Consider the following 20,790-nt stretch of genomic DNA (forward strand, 5'->3'; position numbering starts at 1 on the left):
TGTCCCCTTTTATAGATTAGGAGACTGAGCTCAAAGATATGAGAAGTTGCCTGAAGGTACTTAGCAAGCTGAGAGTAGAATTTGTCCTGGAATTTGTGTCTCTAGGACTCTTTCTTTTCTTCTTTTTAAAATTTTATTTCCTTTTTTTAAAAAAATTATTGAAGTGTAGTTGATTTACAATGTTAATTTCAGGTGTACAGCAAAGTGATTCAGTTACACATATACAGACATATATATTTTTTATTTTCAGATTCTTTTCCATTATATGTTACTACAAGAAACTGAATATAGTTCCCTGAGCTATACAGTAGGTTCTTTCCTTTCTTTTTTTAATGGAAGTAGTGGGGATTGAACCCAGGGCCTCTTGCATGCTAAGCATGAGCTCTACCACTGAGCTATCTGACAGCTACTCATCAACCCCACCACACACACTAGAACTTTTTCTAATGCTTAGAAAGCCTCCTTCTTTCAGTTGCTTCTCTTTCTTTTCTCTCTGCTTCCCTGCTCTCTCCCTTCTTACCTCCACTCCACAGGTAGACACACACCCAAGTGTATGTTCTCTCTGCTGACCCCACCCTTCCTGGACATCCGTCCTACCTTACCACCTGTGATCTTGAAATGGGGCTCTTCTTTGATTACTGTTGACTCTGGTTTTTGATTTCTTGACCTTGGCTCACTGTCCTTTGTGGATAGATCCCTATTTAATGTGCTCGTTTACTCCAGAGCCTGATCTGCATTATTGCCTTAACCTACCTCAGTGCTCACAAGTCTGGCCTCAACTAGGAAAATTCACTCTTTTTGCTGGAGAATTATGGAATTATTCTGTAGTGGTTCTGCAAATACACTCTGGAAATGCCTTAATAAACATTTTCCAAAATATGAATCATCTTTGACATGATAGATTTCTCTATAGTTCTCTATAGAATAGTTTATAGAGAATAGCTTCTCTAAAGCTTCTTGCCGTATTTAAAGTTGCTTATAAAATACTTGATTCCTACAAATGGCACTGAAACAGAAGACTTTAAGTACTGTTCCAAGTACATTTATTTCGTCTCCTGACTTAAATGACTTGCTATGTTTTTAGTTTATTATGAAAATCACTCAGAGATGAACATTGGACGGTTTTAGCCTGGCACTGTACCCCAGCATCCTTGATCTTCCACATCTGAGGCCACACAGCCCCCATTTGAATGATCAAACCAACCTCAGGCCCATGACAATCTTAATTTCAGCAGGAGGGAATTTGTTAAGATTCCAGGCGAGTAGCTCAGAAGTTTGGTGGGTAGCTGTTAGACATCCTTGTTCTAGTAAGTTGCCCTATTCCTCCTGACCAAGCCCTGACCTTGTTCCTCAGAGCATACGTCCTAGTATCCTATTCTACCTTTTGGGTTTTGGAACTGAGGCCCCATCTCTGTTCTCTGAGCTTGGAACTCAGAGACTTCCTACTCTGAACCTCAATCTCTGGGGTTAGATTTCTGTTACATGTTGACAGAGGCTTCAGTGTCAGCAACCAGCTTGTCTCATTTCCCACCTCCCATGTCATTCATTCATTGATTCATTCACTACCTTGATGCTATGGTTCCCCTACCAGGTCCCTGCTAGATATCCCTGTGGCTCCTCACCCTCTGCCTTCCTCGTTCTTACCAATTGCTGTCTGCAGACTGACCTGCAGTCCTATTCCAGGAACCCCACCAGTAGGACTTATTTGAGGCTAACCTCCTTCTGCTAGATGTCTATAGATGGGGTCTTCCTGGCCCATCTCTTTTTCCCTAGGTGATTGCTTAGTCTCAGGGTCTCAGCTCTGTCCTCAGGGTCCCTAGATCAACCTGTCCACCACTAATGAGCTCTGAAAACTACAAAAAAATATGACATGATTTAAATTCTCATCAGCAGTCGGGCACCTCCATCAAGCCCTGTATTTTATGTAAGCAAATGTAACAGATGTTACAACTATCAATTTCAGTTCCTTGCAATGAAGCAGTCCTAGTTTCTCAAAGATTAAAAGTAACAATGGATGGTTTTTCTCTTACTGCTCAACTTTTGAATAGCCAGAGAATTTCTAAGTAAGTTAACCAGCACCATTTATTGGATAATCCTTCCATCCCAACTGATTTGTAATCCCTCCTTTGTCACTCGTTAAATTCCTTCATAAGCTCAAGAATTCTGTTGGAAAATAGAAGTCTGTTTTTAAAATGCTATGTTGCCCCAGAAAATAGAACTAAAATCTATAACTGAAATTAAAGTAAAATTAATGAGACTTAAGCTTCAGGGCCTTTCACTACATGAACTTTCCAATTCTATATTCTTAATTTTTTGAAGAGGACTCCCCCCAAATTGCATATATTTACAAAACCTGGATTCACCCACTCTCTACTTACAAACCCATCTACCATGCCCAAGCGCTGCAGGAAAGCAGGTGCCTGCAAAAGTGCCTGTTCTATGGAATTGTCTTCAAGCTCTCCCCACATGGTCCCTGTATCCCAAGTTTTGGGATTCCTCATATGTACTCTGGGGTCAATACCTGCCTATCTGATTTGGGATTTTTCTTCCTGAATGTGGAAACCTTTCCTCTGGTTTGAGTTTCCCCTAACGGGAATCAAAACAAAGCATTGATCAGACCCTGCTTCTGGAAGAATCTCTCAGATGTGATGTGCTCAGTCTGGCCATGAAAACATGCCGTGAGGCATTCCCAGTGAAAAGTACCAATGGCATCATTCTGTAAAGGAAAGGCATTCATTCCTTCACTCATTTGTTCCAGTACACTTTGTTCCAGAAAGGCCTGATGTCAGTTTATAAGCATATATAAAATATAGACAGAATAACGGGCAGACAAGCACATAGATAAGCAAGAGGAAAGCAAAAGCCAGGGTGGAGATTTAAGAACTAAAAATGGGAGTAAAATGAACATCTATCCCACATAGGTTGATGCAAGAAAAGGGGTGTGTGTTGTGTTGTGTGTGTATATTGGACCTATGTGATGTGTCACTAAACCCCAAGTCACAAAATTACAAAATCCCAAACATTAGTGGATGTTTAGCTTTGATAAATTCATGGTAAGTTAATTATTAAATATTCTACCACCCAAAAGCCCTTCATCCCCTTATTACTTATCTTCGTCTTAATCCCTACAGTCTTTCTATTTAACATCCATTTTATTAAAACTGCTCTCTCTGGGCTCACCAATGACCTTTAAGCCAAATTAAAAGGTTTTTCTAAGAAACTGTCTTTGGCCTTCTACCAGCATCCTGCAAACAGTCTTTTCTTCATCTGTGACAATACAAAGTCCCGATTCTCCTCCAGACTCTGATGGCGTTTCGTGTCTCGTTTTCTGACTCCTCTTCTCTACTTACGCTGACTTCAGCACATACTGAGCACGGGCCCTTGGCCCTTGACACGTTCCTCTCTGTATTTACTTTCTAAGGAAAACACCTCTCATAGGGCTCTACCCCCAACTCCATGGGCAGGACGCCTACAGCAATATCTGCGAACTCCACCCATCATTCAAGCCCTAGCTCCGTATTTGTCAGGAGAAGAATTAGAAGACCTCAGCTGTACTTACAGCTTTGCCATTAACTAGCTGAGTAATTTTCAGAGAAAAAAGTATTCTCTGAGTTTCTTTATAGCTAAAGTTTAGGACCCAAAGCTTAAGCTCCCTTTCCCAATTTCACCAGTGCTGTCCTAGTGTCAGAGCCTTGGTGTTCCCCTCTTCTTAGATGTGGTCCAGCACAACATTCTGTCTCTTCCTCATGAGTTTCTCAGACTTGTCTCTTCATTGCTAGGGGAATTAGTTAATACTGGGATTATCAAAAGCTCCAGTTAACGTATCACCCTGCTTCCAGTCTCTCCCACTCCTTTCTGTATTTCATGCTGCATGCCACCAGATTAAAGTTCTGTTGAAACACCACTGTCCCAGAACATACTTGCCCTGGTTGTGAACACATTAAGCCCATGCTCTGTTGCCTCAATCCTAAGACCCTCCTCAACCTGACCTCAGCTGTGATTCCCATTGGTCCTAGCAAAGATCTGCCACTCTTTGGAACTGTCTCCTGCTTCTTGTCTTCAAGATTAAGCCCAGGTTCATGAACCTGTGGTTTATGCTTTTCTCTGGCCCTGAAGCCTGGAATGTCTTCCCTTCCTCCTCTCAGATAATCCATATTTCTCCCATCTTTGCGTGCTCAGGCCCAACATTCTCTTAAATACCTTCCCTTGAGCCCTTCAGCCTACGCTGAGCTGGCTTAGTGGATTATAACTGAGTAAATGTGCATGTCTCATTTTTACCAGTTTACTATAAACGTCCAGAGTGTAGAAGCAGTCTTTTATGTTACTGTAGAAGCTAATATGTGCAGTGACTATTTGAGCCACTTAAATCTTTGATTTTCAGTCTGAACTTGACTACTTCTCCAAAACCTTCTGATTTTCCACTGACTTTGGAAAGGGGTCAAGGTTCAACTCCCGACAGCATCAGAGATGACTTGTTGACTGGCAAGAGGTGAAGCTGGAAGAGAGGCTGATCAGAGACTCCTTTATTCTGTAGTTTAAAAAGGTGAGCTGGCTACTTATAGACTGTGAGGGATGCTTTAGGCAAAGGTTTGAAGCAGGCCAAAGGCTCTTCCTCCTTTTCCTCTGAGGCCCCTCTTTCCTTGCCCCTCCTCCCATTCCCTGTATCCTCATGGTGGCCAAAGCCGTCTACCCTGGTCACGCTCGAGCCTCTAACTTGACATTGAAAACCCTCCTTCCAAGAAGGTCATTTTAAGGGTGTTATTAACCCTAAACACACCTTGAGCAAGTCATATAACCATTCAGAATCTTTCTGCTTTCTTTGAATTTGTAAAAATTTGGGGTGGGGCCAGGCCATTTCTAATTCTCTTTGAGCTCTAAAATGTCACATCATGATCTGAGTGGCGTAAGTCTGAAGAACAGTCACCCAAAGGAGTTTTCTCATTTATCCTTTTATATCTCCTTAAATAACTAGATTATATAAGTTATTTGGGTTTCAGTGCCACTTGTGTGCCCTTGCTCAAATCAACTGCCACCATGTTCTGGGCGAGGCTGATCGCCCAGCAAGCACGCAGGGCAGACACATGCTTTACAGGAAGGTGCTCTGAGGACAAATCCTAGAATGTTGCTTCCTCTTATCAAAAACAGGGTGATAACTGATGTCAAAGTTTTGAGAGCCTCAATTAAAAATAACGTGAAAGAATAAGCAAATATAATAAGAGGTAACAATAAATGCAAATTTAGCAGTTATAAAAAGCAAAACTGCTTAACTCAACAATGTCTACAAGGCCCTATTATAAGTTGGAAAAATTCAAATTCCACCCAACCAATGTTACAGCACAATGTTACCTAAAGATGTGCTAATTGTCAGCAGAGATTTATTCACCTCAAGCAAGAATCTCTAGGGGGAGGGTGTAGCTCAGTGGCAGAGCACTTGCTTAGCATGCACAAGGTCCTGGGTTCAATCCCCAGTGCCTCCAAAAAAAAAAAAAAGAATATAAGGTTTGAACCATTTTCCAGTATGATTAAAATAAATCTGAGAGTCCTTTCAGTTTGGCTTAACGATGTATGGTGACAGCAGACGTGACCGGGAAGTACAGTACTTAAAGACAGGTTGTAATCTCTATCAGGGATGAATGCCAGCTCACGGAGGCACCTATTTGGCCTACTCAGTATTGGCTTCATACTGTTCAGAAGAGTGCTGAATATAACTGACACTATTTTAAAATAAGATCATGTAAAGCAAGGTTCAGAACAGTATGTATCATATGCTACCACTTGCATTAAAAAGCGGAAAAGGAATATGCACTTGAACTTGCTTCTACCATATGCTTGAAGTATATTTTGAAAGAGGAAAATATAAACAGGTCTGAGTCTTGGTCTTCTATCCTGAGGATATTAACAAGCCCTTCTGCTTTGAGCAAAGAGAATAAGATACAGCAGGGCTATGAGACCATTCTTATTTCTTAGTCCACAGACCCAGACACCAGAGATGGGTGTCGATAATTTATATCCACACTGTGCCTACAGAGGTTTTAGTTTGGAAACAACTCCTCCTTTTGTTGTGAGTCTGATATCAAAGGCCCTGAGTGCTGAGTGGCGGCTGCTATCACGTGTGGTGGGCCGTACCAATGTCTATCTGGTAGTCCCTGAGTGTGTTGCAGTCATACATCTCCAGTCCCTCTGGCGTCCGGAGACAGAAGACACTCAGGGGGAAGCCACATCTCAGAGCTACTAGTGTTCTCAGATCAGACACTTTTTTACCAAGAAGGGAAATGCTCTCCATTATCCGCATTGTCTCTTGGGTCACAGCATTGAACACATAGAGAGTGGGCTTCTCTTCTTCCTAAGGGGAGAGAAAAGGAGGGAACTCAGGAATAAGCACTGTCTGGAGATTGGGACAGGGGGCAGACATCTTGGAGGGTGGCTCTGAGTGCCTCTAGCTCCCACGACATGGGTGCTAAAGATGAAAGAAAGCAAAGGCCAGTTACGTTTCCTGACTTCTGGTCTGATTCTTGCTCTTCTGTCCTGGATATTTATGAGTCCTCTTGGTCTGAGAAAAGTAAAGGAGACTTGGCAGAGCTTTGAGTCCCTTCTTCCTTCTTAGTCTACGACCTAGATACACAAGCAGAGTGGTGATCGTTTCTATCCACACTGCGCTTTCCGAGGTATTTGTTTAGAAACGACTCCTCCAGCGTGCTACACTTTGACTTGGAAACACTGTGGATTCTAAACCTTCAGTCAACTTAAAAAAATCTTTTCTGTGAGGTTATCTCCAGGGAATGGAACTGAGCTCAGGGTGGGAGGGGAGTTTTGCATATCATTTCGTGCTCTTCCTTGTCTGTATGATTTGACTTTTTTTTTTTTTAAATAACCACATGCACTTTTACTATTTAAAAAGGGAAGTCCTAAATATAAGTGAAAAAAGTTTCTTTTGTTCCTTTTATTTTGGAATCTAACTAGGAAAGCAAGTGGAACTGAGATGTCTGAAATAGAGTTAAGAGGGAAAGTTTGGGAAAATATTAATCCTTCTGTTAATAATAGCTAAATCAATCAAGCCAAAACTAAAAATGCAGCAAATGGGGAGAATGGGAAGGGGGTGAGGAGGAAAAGGTTATTAAAATTTTCTCTTTTCTAACAACAACAAAAAAATGAAACTGGCCTTACTTCCTGTTTAGCAGATTCAGGATAATCATGTCTTTCTTCAGTGAGCCATTTGCTTGGCAGATATGAGCATACAGAGCTGCCATTGAGGGCTCACGGTAATGTGGGAGTCTTGAGGGACCTTGAGGAAGACTGAGAAATGGCCCCTGGGCAAACAGGTTCCTCAAGGGGTCTCCAGCCAGCCACTGCTCCCTTGCCATCCCTCTGCCCCTCTCCCCCTTTCTCCCATCAAATTCATCTCGGGTTTCTGCAGGGGTCCTTCTCTGCTTCAGGTTGATAATGCATTAAATTTTCCCCTCCCCCGCCCCGCCTTCCAGATAACACATTGCCATACTGTAATCAACATGCAGATCTCTTTGAAAGAGCCTTTAATGACCAGTGTTATTGATCAATGTTTAGGCTGCAGTGCTTTGATCTAGGGTCCATTTTCAGTAACTCAAATCACTGGGAGCAGTTTCCGGCTCACTTCCGCTGAGCTTAAAGCCATCAGGAAGCTGAGCTGTTCACTGAATCTAAAGTGCTTAGAACAGTTTTTCTCAGCAGCTTCTCATAAACCCGCTCGACAAAAATTGAAAGGACATAAGATTCATTCTTTCCCGTTCGCCATGCTCATGTTTTCCTATGGCTCTATTAAGGCAAGTATCTGCTCAGTGTGATCTGTATGATATTTGTGGACAAAAAGAAATTCCTATGAAAAATGAATAAAAGGATTGTGAGGAAAAGAGAAAAATTATATTTATTACTCTGATTTCCCTAAAGTTAGTCCTTGGTATGCGTTCTAATTTATATTTAGAATCAAATGCATAACGTGCAAACAAAGCAGCAAAGACCTGTCACTCCTAACAGCTAACTAACTGATGTTAGAGAAATAAGTTTAAAAGGTGCTTCTCAGAATATGAATAAACATTTGTCTCCATTCTAGTTAGAATGGAGACAAATGTTTATTCATATTCTGTGTTATTTTCCCCTTTACAAACTAACCAAGACACTATGGTAGGAGGTACAAACAAAATGTCTTACTTTTCAATTAAAAAAAGTATAGATCTAATTCATGGGAATAATTCCACTTTTATCTTTGAAAACAAATACAAACTCACTGTAAATACATACATGTACATTAACAATAAAATAGGAAAAGTTAAGGAGAAACAGAAGAGAAGGTAATGCAAGTTTTGAACACTGCTATACTTTTTTCACTTTTTTCAAGTTCTGTTTTTTTTTTTTTAAATAATTTGCTATTTTGGAGTTGCAGCATCAAATAAGCAAAAACTTGACCCAACTATTATTCCCGAGTAGACCAAAAGGAGAAATTATGTTTGTTTTTGTTGAACTGAATGACTTAAAGTTGAGATGTTTTCATCAATATCTTAACCTCATAAACTTCTCTTTTTGTTTGTTAGTTATCCTGGAGATGTTATACTTGGAGTCTAGGGCACTGAATTGAAACACCTTTCATCACCAAATTCTTTATCTACTATTCTTTACAGGTTATCTTTAAAAAAAAAATAGCCATTCTATATAGAAACATGTTTTTGTTTGTAAGTTTATAAATTACACATTTTTAAGAAACAAGTTTATACATGTTTTTGTGTTTAAAATCTAAATTCGCATATTATGTATCTCCTAGAAGTCAAGTTTATATATTAATAATGCCTTTTGAAAGCTGAAATGTATATTATTTTGAATCAATTTTAGACCTACTCATATAGTTCAAACTTCTCCAATTTGTCTGATAGACTTCTACCCAATGTACCACAAATCACACAATCTCCCACCGTAAAACAACATTCCAAGGATGCCAGAAAGGATTATAAGTTGTAACTGCAGCCCTGGGTTGGTAGAAGTATGCTAATAGGAGGCAAGGAAACCAGGAGTGTTAAAGAGACTGAGTCCCGCTCACCCTGGAGGAAACACAGCCTGCCAGGTGGTTGCTTCTCAGTCTCCTTTGCTGGATGACCCGGATGTGTGACGTGGGTGCTCCTAATCAAGCCTCCCCATCTGCCTCCACCTTGAATTAGGAGCCAGGAAGGAAGAGGAGCAGCAGACGCAGGGACTCTTCCCTGGCAATGGCAGATCTGAAGCACTCCTGGCCCAGCAGCAGGGCTAGTGGCTGCGTCCAGTGCCTCCTTTGAGGGCTCCAGGGCAGCTGCAGTGGTGGCCTTCCTGGACTAGTTGTAGGTCATGATTTAGAAATTATTTCTGGCTGCCTAATCTCTGAGCCTGATTCTCTAATCTTCCCGTGAAGACTGTGAACTACAAAAAGCCTTGCTGGATATTCATTTTCTTCTTTAATTGTCCAGGGTTCTTTTCTGCTGCTTGCAGCCGAAGGACCCTGATGTTAGATAAGGAAAAGTGCTAGGACAGGGTCGCCGTGCCTCAAGGGTAGAGGGGGAGGAGAGACGCCGCAGCAAGGGAACCGAACCCTGAAATGCATCTCAATACCTCGCTGTGACGTTTCTGATGACAATCGTATAACTTCTTGTCAATTTTCATATGGTACCCCTCAAGGCTTTATCAACTCATTTTTTCAACACATGTCCATGGAGAGCCTATGTGCCAAGTACTATTCTAGGCACTGGATGACAACAATGAACAAAGCTTGAGCAATAGTTTCCACAATTATACAGATTAGAATGAAGGAGGTAAATGTGGTAGCACCTCTGCCTGCTGGACAGTGATCCAGGCTTTACAATGCTTCACGCCATGGTCTACAGGAGCATGGCCACAGCGTCAGCAGTGAGTGGGCAAGACTCACACCTGTGTTAATAGAACTTAGAGATACATGCCATAGAAAGTATTTCCTATGGTTTCTACGGGAGTTTTTTTCCAAAGAAGGAAAAATTAAAGCAGTGTTCTTTCCTCACTGTCCTTATGTCATTCCCCTCATTCACTTTTCCAAATATGTCTACATTACATTTAAAGAAGAAGGTGTAATTAGCAGGGAAACTGGAAAACCTATTGACTATTTAAAATAGAACACCTCTTAACTTATCTAATGTCTTTCCCTCTTTCTACACAAGCAAAATCTTGTAACCCACACAAAAATATAAACACAATAAAGAAACCAAACATTTGGGATTTATTTCATGACATATAGTATCCACTTGCATCTTTTTAAAGAGAAATAGTGCTTATTTGCCAAGTTTTTGGTTCATATCATGCTATTTCTAAGTTGAATCAAATAAATTAAGAGACTCTAGCTTTACTAGATTCTCAGAATGTGGAACTAATTTCATGGATAACATAGTTAGATAGGCAAGGTACTACTTAAGTTTGTATACATCTAATTATGTAGTAGAGCAATAGCATGACTTAGGAGGCAGCCTTCGGTTACCTAAGATAGATCAAATAGTATGGAGCTGGTATGACTTCATTCTTTGAAGCATGGGATATTTTCATAAGGTACTTTTGTTGTTATAAGCCCAGATGGGACTGTTATCATATATGCACAGTAAATAGTGTAGACTTTTGAAATAGGCCTGTTTTATCATCTAATCTAAACAGGAACTAACTTAGGATGGAAACCAGTATTATGGCTTTTGCAGGTAATTCTCTTCCTTCAGATTCAAGATATTGTTTTCCTGCCCAAAACTAGTGATAAGAAATTCTTTAAATATGATTCTACCAGAGAAGGTGAAAATTAAGATCAGTAAGAGTTCCATGGAATTTGAGTTTTTAATTAAACTCTAGGTGTCGGCCAGTCCTGTGACTTGTAATTATATTCTGCCGAGGTTCTCTTGAATAGTCTTTTACCTTTACATTCTATTCTTATCTTTAGCAGTTAGAACTCCAGGGAAAGATTAGAGTTCAGTGCAAAGGCAGCTTGCATCACTGTAACAGATGATGCTTAATTGATGGGATTTATCAAATATTTTTATAAGTAGAACTATGAACATAGATTGCCTCTGTGGAGGGAAACTGGGGGCCAGAGTTAGGAGAGAGACTTTTTATGTAAATCCTTCTGTATCATTTGAATTGAGCACCATGTGAATGTACTACCTAGTTAAAAAAATTTAAATTTTAAATAATAAAAATTAAGTCAGTGCTTAGTTAAGTAGAAGTATTCTATTCATACTCTTAACAAACTTTATCTACATCCCTGCATAGCTATGGTTCAATTAGATTATTTCAGCCAGTTCAAATATTAGTATTGATCTTACACTTCTCTCTCCAAGTAAGCAAATAACAAAAAAGTCTTGAACATCATTATTAGCATTGAAGAATTCCAGGAAATTTTAGAGGATTTAGTCTGTATACTAACAAAAACACATCATACACACACACACACACACACACACACACAAACAAACACTCTTAAATGTATATACAAGTGTGTGTGTGTATATATATATACACTTAAATATATATATAAATATATGTAATATTACTTAAATATATTTAAAATATATATAAATATATATATGTATATATTTAAATGTGTACACACATACACACACATATATATATAGACATAAAGGACATTTAAGAAATGACATGGAATTTACAGACATAAAACACTTACAGACATAAAAGACATTTAAGAAATGACATGGAATTTAGTATGCTTTGAAAAGTATTATACTATAATTTTCTGAGTATCAGAGGGAGAAAAGCAGAGGAAATTAAAGTTGTTTTTACTTCCTTTTTTGATAATTAGATATTTTTCAAGAATGTAAAAATAATACCCCTAAAATCAGGAACAAGACAAGGATGCCCACACTTGCCACTCTTACTCAACGTAGTATTGGAAGTAATAGCCAGAGCAATGAAGCAAAAAATAAATAAAAGGCATCCAAATTGGAAAGGAAAACATAAAACTGTCACTATTTGTGGATGACATAATTTTACATAGAGAAACCCCTAAAGACTCTATCAAAAAACTATTAGAAATAATAAACAAAGATGCAGGTACGAAATCAACTTTCAAAAATTTGTGTGTTTCTTTACACCAAAATGAACTAGTGTAAAGTGAAATTAAGAAAACAATCCCATTTATAATCACTACAAAAAGAATAAAGTACCTAGGAATAAATTTAACCAAAGAAGTGAAAGACCTGTACACTGAAAACTGTAAGACCCTGAATGAAATCAAAGAAGACACAAAGAAATGGAAAGAGAGTCCATGCCCACTGACTGGAAGAATCAACATTGTTAAAATGTTCATATTATCTAAAGCAATCTACAGAGTCAATGCAATCCCTATCAAAATTCCAAGGACATTTTTCACAGAAATAGACAAAAAAAAATTCCAAAACTTACATGAAACCATAGAAGACCCTGAATAGCCAAAGCAATTCTGAGAAAAAAAGAACAGAGCTGAAGGTATCACACGCTCTGATTTTAAACTGTATTACAAAGCTATAGTAATCAAAACAGCATGATATAGGCAAAAAAACCCCAGATATATAGATTAATGGAATAGAATCGAGAGCTGAAAAATGAACTCATACATATATGGACTATTAATTTATAACAAAGGAGCACAGAACATACAACAGAGAAAGAACAGTCTCTTCAAGGGGGGTGGTAATAGCTTAGTCATAGAGCATGTGTTTAGCCTACACGAGGTCCTGGATTCAATCACCAATACCTCCATGAAAAAAAGAAGAATAGTCTCTTCAATAAATTCTGTTGGAAAAACTGGACGGCCACATATGAAACAACAACAACAAAAAAAATAAATAAAGAAGAAGAAGAGGAAGAACAAAAGAAACTAGACCAGTATCTCATACCATACACAAAAATCAACACAAAATAGGTTAAAGACTTAAATATAAGACCTGAAACCATAAAACTCAAAAGAAGGAAACATAGGCAGCATGCTCTTTGACATCAATCTTAGCAATATCTTTCTAAATGTGTCTCCTCAGGAAGGAGAAACAAAGGGAAAAATAAACAAACGGGACTACATCAAACTAAAAAGCTTCTGCACAGCAAAGGAAATCATCAACAGAATGAAAAGCAACCTATGAAATAGTGGAAAGTATTTGCAAATCTTAAATATCCAAAATACATAAAGAACTTATACAGCTCAGTAAAAGAAAACAAACAACTTGATTTAAAAATGGGCAGAGGGACTAAATAGACATTCTCCCAAATAAGACATACATACTGCCAGCAGGCACATGAAAAGATCTTCAACATCACTAATTACTAGGGAAATGCAAACCGAAAACACAATGAGATATTGCCTCACTCCTGTTAGAATAGCTATTATCAAAAAGATAAGAAATAACAAGTGTTGGCAAGAATGTGGAGAAAAAGGAACGTGCATACACTGTTACTGGGAATGTAAATTGGTGCTGCCACTGTGGAAAACAGTATGGAGAGTCCTAAAAATGTTAAGAGACCTACCATATTATCCAGCTATCCCATTTCTGGGTATTTATCCAAAGATTCAAAAACACTAATTCAGAAAGATATATGCACCCCTATGTTCATTTCAGCATCATTTACCATAGCCAAGATATGGAAACAAACTAACCATGTCAATCAACGTATGCATGGATAAAGAAGATATATATGTATGCTATAAATGAGGTACACATAATATGGATATGTATAGATATATGTGTGTGTGTATACATACACACACACACACACAATGGGACTATTTAGCCATAAAAAGATTAAATCTTGCCATTTGTGTCAACATGGTTGGACCTAGAGGGTTTTATGCTAAGTGAAGTAAGTCAGACTGAGAAAGACAAATACCTTATGATTTCACATATGTGGACTATGAAAACCAAACAAAACGAAATAAATGAACCAACCAAACCAAACCAAAGCAAACACATAGCTACAGGGAACCAAGTAGTGGTTAGCAAGGGAAAGGGGTGAGGGGCTGAGGGCAAAACGGGTAAAGGGGGTCAATTGTATGGTGACAGACTGAAACTAAATTTCTAGTGAGGAGCACACTGTAGAGTATACAGAAGTAGAAATGTTATATTATACACATAAAACTTGTGTTATAAACCAATGTTACTATAATAAAAAAATTTAAAAATCAATCAAAAGATGCATAATAAAAAAACTAAAAAATTAAATACATGAATAAATGCTTATCAAACATTAAAGACACACAAATATGGTCTTTTTATTTACATGAATGGGATCATACAATGTTTATTTTTCTGTGACTTTACTATTTAATAATAAATATTTTAGAGTATTTCTTTTAAAAATAGACTTCCCACTTTGTCAATCAGTGAAATATATGAAAACAAAGAGTTAACTTTAGCTACCATAAACTTTTTTTATGCTAAATATAAGAAAATGAGTGCCTCATTTAGCAGAGAATATGTACTTTACTAAGTTCCTTGGGGCTCATGTTTTTATGTGGGGTAAAGAGCTGGTACTGACTAATATTTCTACCCTCAAGAGCAGTTCTTATACTCTTTAGGCCACCTTTTTCTGTAAGAAATTGTCAAAAGTTAAGAATCCTCCACCCAGAAAGTCTCCAGGTACATAACTTCACATGTTTTTGCAATTTTAGGGTTTTGTTCTTAAAACCTAGCCATGGACCCCAAATTAAGCACCACTGACTCAGGACACCATAAATGGAAACAGCCATCTCCATTGTATGTGCCTAATTCATGAATGGCTATGCTGGTGGATCTGAATGTTGAAACTACCCCTTCATCCTGTTGTTACTAAGAATTTCTTCTCTTTCCTCATTTCCCTGATCCACTGTAAACCCACGGAAGTGACCTAATCTTCTTTCTCCCACATCAGTATTGCAGATCTTCCCCTTGGCCTTGTTCCCATGTTGGTTTGTGGGTTGCTCTGTAATGGCTGTTTTGGGGAAGGTAACCAGGGGAACAGTGGAGGGAAGGAGAGAAGGAGTAAACAAGAGGAACTCTAACCAGTCTCCACACTTTATTTCCCCTTACAGCACAGATTGTGCATAAGGCTAGTTATACAAGTGGAAGAGAGGAAAAGGCAAGAAGAGAAAACCGCTTCCTAAGTTATGAAATTACTTTGGTTGAATTAGCCATAACTTTATTCAAAATGAGGTAGACATCTTGGATAAATGTTATTCTGACCATCATACCTTAACGAAACATTTGAGAGTTGAACAAAAAGATACTCCAACATCAGTAAGACTCCAGCTGTCCTTTAGGGTTGCTCCAGCGTACATCAGCTCCAGATACCGCCTGCCTTGTTCGTCTTCAGACAGAGGAATGTGGAAAAAATCCTTGAAAATCAATAGCATATTGTGAAAACGGTACATGTCTATATTACTAGACCAGCAATGTGTTATCTTTTCTTTTACAATTTTCCACTGAGTATTTTTAAATTGCTTGGGACAGAAGAAATAAGTATTAGAGGTTCTTAACTTGGAGTCTTTAGACATCCCTGAAGGTTTATGGATGGAATTTAGGTGGGAAAAAACTATATTTGGTTTTTATTAACTTCAAATAACATTGGATTTTCCTTATGTATGTAGGCAACAAACTAAAGTAGCAGTAGTTACCTGTACTGGTGACTTTGTCACTAATAGAAATCACAGATATTTTCATATCACATTGTACTTGTTGCAGATATCTTAAAATATTATTTATTCTGATACCCTTAGAAATTGTAATAGTTATTAGATACACTGCAAACACTTGCTAATGTGTTAGTAAGGAATCCTATGTCACTCTATCACAAATTTGTTTTTTAATGTTTGAAAATTGTATTGCAATATAACTGGTTTCCTTTTTGGGGTATTTATTTTACTTTATGCATTTAAAGACATTCTGAGAAGGAGTCCATATGCTTCACCAGACCGGCTAAGGGATCTACAACACATAAAGATTAAGAGCCTCTGTGTTAGAAGATCTAGATTTCAGTGACTGTATTAATTTACTGAATATCATGTAACTGTGATTCAGTAAATGCTCCTTAGCAAACGGGGATAATCATCTCCAAGTTAAATACCATTTGATGGTCAGGACCTAAATATTTGTCTTAATTTCCCATTTAGAGTGACTATTTACAAGAAACTTGTAAGAAAAGTACTACACCCAAATTATTTCTTATTCTGGCTCTGTGATCCTAGGTTAAATGGTCAACCTCTCTGAGCTTCAGTTTTCCCTAGATGCAAAATGAGGCTGTAGCCCAAAACTGCTCTCTACCTCCAAAATCCTTTGGTTTTCTATAGTTGCTTGCTCACCAAACAAGCCATCTGACAACTGGCACGCTCCACTTACATAGCCTAGAGTTAGTGTCTTGTTTTTGTCCTTTTATGAAGAATTGCAATAATACTATCTGGCCAGTGCACAATCTACAAAATAAAGAGAAGTTAAACTTTTTTTCTGAGAATTTTCCCAACACCTCCATAGTTAATATCTTCTAACCAACTGTAAGCAAATTGATACTTTCAAATAGTTTTAGTTCCCTGTTTGCTGAAAATGTACCCAATAGTATCTCCACCCCACATGCAGTTTAAACTTCACCACATAGTTAAAATTAATACACATCTTCGTGGCTCAGGGACAAAGTACATACCTTTATCATTAGCTTGACAGCCTCCACAGTTTCATCTGCTGAAACATCAAATGGTTCAAAAGATCCCTCAAAGGCTATGAAAATCCTCATTTTTGCAAAAAAAAAAAAAAAAAAAGGAAAGAAAGAAAAGTCTTTTTTCAAAGATCTTGTTCAATAGCTGAGAGAATCCCAATTCACAATTAAAGACGAAAATGTTGGCCAGAGGCAGCTGTCACTGTCTAGCCTTAAAGGCAAGTAGAAAGAATGTGGAGAGAAGTGCTGCAGTACCGCGGTATCAGGCAACACAGACAGCAGCTACATTGGAGGAAATGTTTCTCTGTCAATGGCATTAGTCAACAGCCACCTTGTTCCTGTATTACGGAAACCAGCAAACTTGACAATAGTTGAGGCAAGTGTGAACTAGTGTCAAGCATGTAATACAAAAATGCCATATATAAATTTTACTTAGTGATGTGACCACCATCCACTGATTCCTGAATCCATATGCAGCCAAATGCAGCTTACTGAAGGACCCTTCAAACTAGATATTTGATTGGGATGCACTGGCACAGAGTGAAGCAAAGCAGAGTTGATTTTATTGAATGTGATAATCCTGGAAGTTCTCTGTAAATAACTCTGTGCTGAAGCATTCTGGTTTCCATAACAACTTTGTGTACTTGCTCCCTGGTGGTATTTCTAATCCTGCCACAACAGGGGTACAGAACAATACCCCCTTGCACCAGGGAGATGAATGTGTAGACTCTGTGGTTTTCCCTTCCCATCTCTGCATAATGGAATCTGCCCCTAAACAACACAATATAGTTGGTATTTCTTTTAGTCTTTGCCTTTATGTTATTTAGAACAGTTTACCATTGTTATCTCTTTCAACAGCCCTTGGTGTTGGTGGAAAATATTTCAAACCCCCTCAATAAACGAACAAAGATATTAAGCATCGTTACTCAAGCTTACAGAGTAAGCATTTTACTGGAACTTAATTCTAAGAGTCTTCTCTGAAATTCCCAGTATTATATTATTGGGTTAATGCTATTATGTCTGATCATTTTTTTCATGTATGTAAATCTTGTTTCCTCTTGACCTAGGACAGAACACTTACCTTGAATTTCCTTTTATTCTTAGCAGTACTTCACAGAAGGCGAGGCACGTGATAGGTGCTCAGTAAATGTTAACCTGTTGATTAATTCTATTCTGATTCCCAGTCTAAGTCTGAGTTCCAACCATAAGAAATTTGAGAACACGGAAAACACAAGAAGGGCAAAGAGTTTCATTGCAAAGCTAATTCTTTTTGCCTTGTATTTTTCAAGTGTTACAGCATAAAGCTATCTTCTTATGCTGTCAGTCTTCTGATATAAAGTATTAATATAGGATGTAGTTGATGCTGTTTTGGTGTCTTGTTCACCTTCCCTCATCCACTCCAGTATTTATTTAGAAATAAAATGCAACAACATCAACAAAAGCCCAAATCAGTCCTTTGAAGAAGCCTTCTTGGTCTCCCAGGAAAGTTGACCTATTCTTCCACTGCATCATACATTCTTTAACTATAGAATCTTTTTAGATTCCATTTATTATATCAGTGTCAGCCTTCCCCATTAGACTGGAAGCTTACTGATGGCAGGACAGTGTCTCAATCACTTCATATGCCCAGTGGCCTAGCTCAGGGACTTACAGTGACTGAATAACCAAGATAGGTTATTGTAGATTGATGTCATTAAAAATTGTCTTATAACAATGAAATGATAACTAGACTTGAAAACTCTTAGGAATCTGGGGAAAGCTTGAAATGATAAGAATTAGTCTTGAAAATTCTCTTATTTGCAATCTAGGAATAGTTTGCTTCAGCATCTAGAAGACCTTTTTGTTTTTTGTTTTTTCATTTTCTAGAAAATTTTAATTAATTTAGTTAGCCTACTTGGGTGGTTTGTACATGCAATGGAATATGAGAGGTCTCTGGAAGATTCGGTGTTAAATGTGAACTTAAGGGAACTGCCATGAGTAAGGAAGATGTTAATCATCTGAAATACCTGGACCAGAAACTGTATTACAGGATGAAGTGTGAAAAGAGATACAAACAAAATAAATGGTATGGAAGTGAAGAGACGTTTCATCTCAAATGAAGATATACTGTTTATTAGTTTTATCATTCAATACATATACACCAAGGCCCTATCTTGTGCCAGGCACTACTCTGTGCTGGATCATTGCAGTGAACAAGACGTGGACTTTCCAGTCTAGTGTGAATGTGTGCATGTGTTTGGGATGGAGGAAGGTTTAAGGGTAGGTAAGGAATAGCAGGAAGGGAAAAAGAAAATAGCTAAGTAAGCTATAATAAATAAACTTGTTTAAAGAGAATTGTCAGATAAAGAAATAAGCATGGAAAAATAAGTAAGAGAAAATAAATGTAGAGAAATAGGGAAGGAATTGCTTGCTAGGAATAATGGTAGGAAAGAATTAGGTTATAAGCAGGGAAAACAAGTAAATAGAAAGATGACACACCAAGGGAGAAAGAGAAAGAGAACAGTAATGTTATAAGATGTGGACCAGGGTAAAAAAGAAACAACTATGTCACAATCAGTGATAAATATTTTAGTCCTCTGGTCTTTTACATGTTTCAAAGATGGAAATTAGTAACTTGATTCTTATTTCTGTACTTAAAAGTCATGGTATTCTCCCTGTTATTGTTTAATCCTTTGCTTTAGGTTCCTTTAATATCTCTGAAATAATTACATATTTGAATTGACTTTAAAAGGTTTTATGATTTATGGTATATTGATACATGTTATAAGATACAGACAAAATAATAAGAAATAGAATTTAACGTCACATGGTAAATAGCAACGTCAAAGAATGCTGAATGATTGGTGGTCTTTTACAATAATATTACCTTAAGAGTACCTGCTTTGGGTTAAAAAATGCTCAGTGATGATATGCTGAGAAAAATTGATAGAATCTGTTTTTTTATTATTATTTTTTAAAAATTGAAGTATAGTCAGTTTATAAAGTGTCAGTTTCTGGTGTACAGCATAATGCTTCAGTCTTACATGAACATCCATATATTCTTTTTCAATATAGTTTACTACAAGATATTGAATATGGTTCCCTGTGCTACAGAGTATAAAGATGTTGTTTAGCTATTTTATATATAGTAGTATCTACAAATCTCTAACTTCCAGTTTATCTATTCCCACTTCCTTCCCCCTGGATAGCATCTGCTTTTAATATACAATTATGCTTTTATTACTGTAACTTTTAAAATTTGTCACTCAGTTCTGTTCTTTTCATCTAAGAAATCATAGATGTTCATTTGAATTACCTGATAATCCTTTTAATATATGTGTTCTGGCTGAGCAGTACTAAAATGGGGCCTGAGATTTTCAATTCTAACAAACTCTTTGGACTATACTTTAAATAGCAAAGAAATAGAAGCTATGTGGAGATTTTTAAACAAATAATTGTAAAGAAAGAGAGTTGATGCAACTGACTCTCATTTGAATACAAAGAAAATCAAAAGAAAATGATTATTTAAAATTCTACTTACAAATAGTCTTACAAAACAGTGATTTCAATCTTGCATTACTTAATTTTCTTGATAATGATAAAAGTAAGATAGAAGCAAAATGATCTATTGTAACATGACTGGTATTGATAAGCATTTTTCATTTGTAGATTAATAAAAGTAAAATGAACTACCTTCAGTTTAAAATTCATGAGTTTTTTTTTTAATTAATCTTTTTTTTAGGGAGGAGGTAATTAGGTTTATTCATCTATTTATTTAATGGAGGTACTGGGGCTTGAACCCAGGACCTCATGCATGCTAGGCTTGTGCTCTACCACTGAGCTATACCCTCCTCTCCAAAGTTCATGAGTTTTTAAAGTTACATTTATTAAGAAATAATTTTTTAGCAAATAAATAGATGCAAATTAATTTTGACCACAAAGTTTCACATTTCTCAACCTCTGAAAAGTTAAGAACTAGTAGTTTTTGTTTCGAATATGAACACGTGTGATGATTTACTGTACTGCTACCACCTTTTGAGTAGCTCTTGCTAATGAAAAGGCTTTCATAGAAAGCATTTGTCTGTAGTGCCAGCCTGGACCTTAAGTTGCAAGAGGCCAGTTTTTTGAGAATAAAAACAAGTT

The 20,790-nt window shown here is 37.4% G+C and overlaps 1 protein-coding gene across 1 annotated transcript in view; it reads right to left on the reverse strand.

The window, feature by feature from the left end:
* Nucleotides 1-17,554, reverse strand: part of ANKUB1 (ankyrin repeat and ubiquitin domain containing 1) — a 31,448-nt gene extending 13,894 nt beyond the window's left edge. The window contains exons 1-3 of the mRNA XM_031449163.2: nucleotides 16,657-17,554; nucleotides 15,215-15,358; nucleotides 6,127-6,343 (exon numbers count right to left, since the gene is read on the reverse strand). Of these exons, the coding sequence (XP_031305023.1) occupies nucleotides 6,127-6,343; nucleotides 15,215-15,358; nucleotides 16,657-16,746 (451 nt within the window). The 5' untranslated portion in view covers nucleotides 16,747-17,554. The remainder of the gene's footprint in view (nucleotides 1-6,126; nucleotides 6,344-15,214; nucleotides 15,359-16,656) is intronic.
* Nucleotides 17,555-20,790: the final 3,236 nt, after the last annotated feature.

The sequence above is a fragment of the Camelus dromedarius genome, chromosome 2, assembly GCF_036321535.1.
Source record: "Camelus dromedarius isolate mCamDro1 chromosome 2, mCamDro1.pat, whole genome shotgun sequence".
NCBI lineage: Eukaryota > Metazoa > Chordata > Mammalia > Artiodactyla > Camelidae > Camelus > Camelus dromedarius.